This window comes from Orbicella faveolata, unplaced genomic scaffold (assembly GCF_042242905.1).
Source record: "Orbicella faveolata isolate gen_17 unplaced genomic scaffold, um_ofav_v1 contig_14, whole genome shotgun sequence".
Taxonomy (NCBI): Eukaryota; Metazoa; Cnidaria; class Anthozoa; order Scleractinia; family Merulinidae; genus Orbicella; species Orbicella faveolata.
Window position 1 is genome coordinate 23099743 of NW_028301541.1, and position 6452 is coordinate 23106194.

A 6452-nucleotide genomic window follows, 5' to 3' on the forward strand; every position below is an offset into this window, starting at 1 on the left:
AGAAAATCAATGCGTCTGAAATACAAATATCTCTATACACTCAGTGACAAGCTAGGGCAGCAAAAATTTCCTCAATGTGCTTTTTATTGTATTATTCTACTTCTGCAACAATGGATGCTTACATATAAATTGCGCACAACTTCGTTAGTTCTTAACATTAATGTTCTTCTTGATTCGTTCCCAGGCGTCGCTTTTCCTAACCCCGCTGTTTTCGTCGCGCTCTTGGCGCCTGGGAACGAGTAAGAGTCTACTTCAGCAAACTATGCATGCAGTATGCTAAAACATTATACAACCCCCCAAAAAAGCAGCTGGACGTATTGCCTTGTCGAGTCTGTCGACAGTTACATTCACCCGGAACTTCAAGGAAACTTTGCATACGGTGCAGGCTGCATCTGTGTATAAAATGAAAAAAATAAATGAATAAGTAAAATAAATAAAATAAACAAACAAACGTGCACATCCTTATGTTCGTATATAAGAGACTGAGCAAGGGCTTAACCCTTTAAAGAGAGTTTTGCAAATATAAAGAAGCCGATTATGGTGCTGCCTAGTGCTGTAATCCGAGAACTTAAACTGATTTGCACTTTGTTTTTTACAGATTTGTTTCTATTTGTTTCTTTCTTTTCTTTCCTTTTCGTATTTCGTACTTTTGGAGCGAAATTAACGTTAATTATTCCATGCGATTAGTCATGTGATAACAAGAAAAAGAGGAACTAGCTGGAATAGGTTAAGCGCAGGAATAAAGTCAACAGAAGTTTGTCTTTTCTGTCTTTACAAAATTAAAAGTACAGTTTCTAATCCCAGGAGTGTTTCTTCAAACTAAGCAACGTTTCAATACAAAGCCGTAAATCAAACCACCGTGTTGCCCTGGCCGGCAATCCTGAGTTCTATCTGGGAACAACTTGAACATTTTGTTTTGTATCGACACTCATAATAAGTTGTGTTATTTTAATGATTACAATAAAATCCATGATGCACGAAATGCTAAGACTACTTGCACAAAACAATCTTTGAGAAGCAAGGGTTTTGCCCAAAGAACTCGTGAGGGTTAGAGCGCGATTAAGTCAGGAACAACAAGGAACTCTTATATCTGATTCCAGGCTGACATACCTTTGTCGTGATATTTTGTTTTACTCCCTCCCAAATTTGGAAACCCAGCTATAGCAACCTTTTGACTCGAAATTATTCCAGTCAAAGGGACAGTGTTCGGTAATTTCCACATTATACTGCCACAAACAAAATGCAAATACATTGGATAAAAACATTCTATAACAGAACAGCTATTTTAATTACCACGACAACGTTAGGGTCGATTACAATATCAAATGCTGACGGATCTTCACGAAGGGTTTGGATGTACGAGTACACCACGATGATGAGGTAGATCTAGGAGAAGATAAAAACATTTTTATCACATCTCGGTGAAGAAATAACGCAAGAAAATATAGGTTCATGACAGGGGAATGTTCTAATTAAGAAAAGTGTAGATAACTTACCGATAAGAGCCAATATAGAGTATACACCACAAAGTGATACTGGATCTGCAAATAAAAATGTTTCGCTAACTCACGATCTTCAACATTTTTACCTGGTATGATTTTTGCTTTTATAGTATTTGCAGGCACAATCTCGTTCCCACAGCCCACGTGTCTTTTGGACAGCGCCAAGACACGGAGCTCTGGAATAATCAATTTCCGGACTCCACGATTTTAGGAGTTCCGGTTTCACGGCGCATGCGTGCCTTGGTTTAAAACATGGCAATCTCAATCCCAGAGCAAACGTGTCTTTTGGTCAGCGCCTGACCAAAAGACACGTGGGCTCTGGGAGCGAGAGAGGTAGCTGTTATCTTTTCCACTACAACGCAACGTTTGTTTATTTCATCTTGCTTTGATTTACGGAATATTCTACTTTCAAATCAAACCAATGTAACTTGACTGCTATATCATAACATTATTATATGATCACGATAATCGTTACTGTTTTAGTTTTTGTTTACAAACGTTTTTGCAACACTGTATGTATTTATGGTCTTGCAAATAAAGCTAGTTGTTGCTGTTGTCGTTGTTGCAACTTGCGAACAACCGATCGACTTACCCCGTTCCAAATTACAACGAGAAAGATCGTGAGTCCGAAAGTGTAAAGAAGCATAAAATGTTCCAGATCAAGTAAGGGAAAGCCAGATACGGGTTTCTCTGAAATGAATAATAATAAAAAAATTGTCGATGAGGGAATGATTGAGTCAGTACGGCAGCAATATTGGCAAGGGTGTATAGAGAGCGAAGACCGAAGACCGAAGACCGAAGACAAAACCCCTCGAAAACGAAGACCCCCCTAGAAAACGAAGACCTCGAAAACGAAGACCCCCTTGAAAACGAAGACCTCCTAGAAAACGAAGACCTCGAAAACGAAGACCCCCTAGAAAACGAAGACCTCCTAGAAAACGAAGACCTCGAAAACGAAGACCCCCTAGAAAAGGAAGACCCCCTTGAAAACGAGGACCCCCTCCAAATCACTGTATGTGATCGAATCGTGCTGACGTGTCTATTGAAATCCTGCCTTATCAATCCATCTTGTTTCTTTTCTAGCTGTTGTCGTGTTGTTTTTCGTGGGAGCAGAATGTTTCTATCTATTTTGTGTTCATCTGGGAAAATTAAGACCTAAGACGCTCGACGTAAACTGATGTAAACCGTCGACTTAAGGGTTACGTGACATTTTATGCTGTGTAAAGGCCAATTAGTTGCAATTGCAGCACGGGATGCATAGGTCAATTCCGTTGTCAAGTTGTCAGTCCTTACTAGCTGGGGAAGCTTGAACGTCCGAAAAGTCGACATCATTCGAGATCGTGCCCGGTCTTACAAACAAGAAGTGCTGTTATTTTTTCCGCCGAAACACCCCTATAGCCTGATGACCTTTCGAGCCATCACGTCGTGACGCGCAATCACGCGACATGAATTTGCGATGTTGGCGTGACTTTCTGTCATATAACAGCGCTCAACTGAGGTAAACACCAAACGATGTAAACGGAGTAATAAACAAAGATCAAGACCCACTTAGCATTCAAAAGCATCATTTGAAGCCGCTGCAAAGCATTATTTCAAGATTTGCGAAGATATCCTTAGTATTCCGTTCCGTCACACAACCCTTTGCCCTTACGCGAGCAAACCTTTGCGCAGCATTACATCGGTTTACGTCCGGGGGAAAAGCTAAGAAAAAGCTAGGCCGCGATTCCATCTTCGTTTACCATAAGTTCTGTCTTCGTTTTGTTGGGGTCACAACGCGCGTGATTCAATTTAATGTCTTATTCAGTGCTAATTTCGCCGACAGTTTTGACCGGGTTCTTAGGTCTTACGTCTTCGTTTTTTGAGGGTCTTAGTTTTTGTAACGCCCTGGCTAGACTTGTCAGGACGACTTCCGTAAAATTTATTGGGTTGTTTCCACAGTACGTGACCGAACGAAGCGTTGTGCCATCGATCTTTCGCCTCACGGGTAGAATTTCGTTTTCTAGGGGGTCTTTGTTTTCGAGGGGTCTTCAGTCTTCGCTTTCTAGACACCCATATTGGCAAATAAGGACTTGTACTCACCGAATCGTAAGACCACAGCAGTAGAGCATTTGCCAGCATCGAGATGCCTCCAAAAACCACTCCGACGGGGTACAAGCGGATAATAACTAACAAAAACGAAAAAAAGAAAAACATTTTGTCGTTTGATTTGTTGCGAGTTCTCGTCAGCATAAATAAAATCGAATCTTCAGGCCAACTCATATGTACCGAACACTCACAAATGTCACCACCATGCGAATACGGGGAATTGGCACCGAAAAGATAAGATTTCATTTGGAGTAAGTTATGCTTTCAAAAGTTCCCTAAGACTACAAGGCTCCCTCAAAATACAAAATCTGCTTTGAGCCAGGTAATCATTATGGCTCTTCATATATTTCTTGTAGAGCGATGAAGCAACGAAAACGGAGAAGAAAATAACAGACACGTACCTTTAAAATACTTGTAAGCCACAGGCAAGTCACTATCATCAAGGGGCGATGAACTGTATGTGTTTTCGATGTCATTAAGGGTTTTGTAGACACTATAATTGGCATACATCACATAACCCGAGTAAAGCTGTCAGGAAGAGGAAAAGTAAGAATTATTTCAACACTGTTTACCGGTTTTTTAGGGTTATGGAGTCACTTAAATTTGATGGCCCTCTGGGAAGTTAGTCAGTTCGTCAAGTTCATTCCCCGTCAGATTGAATATGGCGCAAAACACAAGCTAAAATTATCCTTTGCATGGGTAGAAGATGATTACGGGTTTAAAATTTTAAATATAAAATCGACAAGTCAACCTCTTTGTGAAGATTAATACAGGACGCCTCGATGGTACTCGACTGAGAGAGCCTGCCACATGGAAGAAGAAGGAAGAATTTGAAAGCAGCATTCGTCAAACAGGTTTTATAAAATTAACATATTAAGCAATATTCCTTTTGCAAGAGGTGGAAGATTTTACGGATACCATATAATAATACTGAACAAATCAACTGAGTAATCTTAATGTTTAACTAAATGAGAAAGTATTAGCAAAACTAATGTACAAATTGTTCGTTAGTTGTAAACTGTACTTTTCCTCCTTAAGGAAAGATCTGGTTCACCTGCACTAATTCATCCGAGTGCGTAGGTTTTGATTGAGGTTATCACTGAACGAATATCGAAACGGTTAAATTTTATCTGAGTTGCAATTTTTACTAAATTTCTGCTTTATTTCAGTGTAACTCAAAGCGAGCCAGATTCGGGGTCTTGTCTAACCCTAACCCTGAGTTTTCCCAAACCGCAACAAACTTTACACAAAACTAGTATTTGTATCACGCCGTCGTTTCTAGATAGCACCAGGACAGACGCAAGTACATAACGTCATCTAGACGCCCAATTTATAAGCATAAACAGACTACTCGAAACCGAACGGGGAAGCAACACAATACCTACCAGACCAAAGATGCCGATGAGCAGAATACCTGTCCGCAGATCACAGCCGCAGCAGCAAGTACGAACCAAGATCGCCATGTTTTCTTCGCTATTAACGACGGCCCGAGCGTGCTGTAAGAGTTCTAGTGAATCGTAGAGTAGGAAGCAGCGAAATGAACCCCTTTTCAGATGCGTCTCAGCAACGGTAGTACGCAGCTACCCTTCCTGATTTACATGGTAGTTAAGGAAGTTACAGTCAATAAAGACCCTAACGACCGTCACGTTATTTCAAGGAGCCAATCAATGCAGCGAATTGATATCCAACCTTGACACATTGTTTCCTTTTTGCTTGATTTGAAATTGAACGCTGAAGTAGATATCATTTTTTGTCCTAAATCTATAAATATCAGCATACAAATGTTTCTCAAATTGTTATCGATATTTTCTGGCTTTTCACTTCGTAAAGCGTCCAATCCTTTTTAGTTGCTCTTTCTTAAGAAGAGCAGCACAACTTTGTGTTCCTTCAAGCTAAATAATACGAAATAACCGACTGTATTTTAGAAGTGTTTGGAATGCTTTTCTGGCCACGGTTCACTAAAGCTTGACTTGTACAATTGACATACATCAGACCACCTCAAAGGCTACTCACAATGACGATATTACATTTGGACTGAATAAAGTGAAAAAATAAAAAAAGACATAAAAAAACAAACAAACAAACAAACACAGACATCGTCAGAACTGTCGCCTGAAAACTCGCGTACAGTTGTTCTCCAAAAGGGCCATAGCTAAACTAAAGGCTGGTTTTCACTAGCGACGGAGTAGGTGTCGGAGTCGTAGTCAGAGACGTAAGAGTGCTTACGACCTAGTGAAAATCGAAAATCGGAGTCGTAAGCGGAGTCATAAGCTCGACGGAATCGGAGTCGGAAGAATCAGAACGTTTCCATTTCTTCCGATTCCGTTTACGACTCCGTCGCTTATGATCTAGTGAAAACAGATTATCGGAGTCGGAAGCAGAAGCGGAAGAACCAACCAATCACAAGGCCCGGAATCGAGCATTGTGCTTGGTGTATTCTTCCGGTTTTGCTTCCGACTCCGACAGTCTAGTTTTCACTAGATCGTAACCGACGGAGTCATAAGCGGAATGGGTGTTCTTCTTCCGACTCCGTCGGTTTGATTTCCACTAGATCGTATCGCTTTAATCTTCTGATTATGACTCCGACTACGACTCCGTCGCTAATGAAAACCAGCCTTAACAGCTTATACAGCTTATAGACAAGTAGGCCATTTTTCTTTTATCAACTGGCGTCGTTTTGTCGTTGTCGACCTCTTGATGTTGTCCCAGATAAATTTCGCCTCAGAGCCCGTAACCTTTGTCGCAGCCGCCACATACCGCTGATTTTTAAAGCGGATATAACAGTTATTTACAGGGGTTATTTCCGTCTGCAACGCACGCTACTGGGTCCTGAGAGACAGAACGCTACCAACAGACCCATACCTT

At 40.9% G+C, this 6452-nt stretch overlaps 1 protein-coding gene across 1 annotated transcript; it reads right to left on the minus strand.

Annotated features, from left to right (window-relative positions):
- Window positions 1–66: 66 nt before the first annotated feature.
- Window positions 67–5050, minus strand: LOC110046157 (uncharacterized). Its single transcript, XM_089286082.1, has 7 exons — window positions 4973–5050; window positions 4000–4115; window positions 3582–3667; window positions 2095–2192; window positions 1497–1541; window positions 1294–1386; window positions 67–392 (listed from the first exon to the last, which is right to left on the minus strand). The coding sequence occupies exons 1-7, from the start codon at window positions 5048–5050 to the stop codon at window positions 360–362; spliced, it is 549 nt and encodes a 182-aa protein (XP_089142208.1). The 3' UTR covers window positions 67–359.
- Window positions 5051–6452: the final 1402 nt, after the last annotated feature.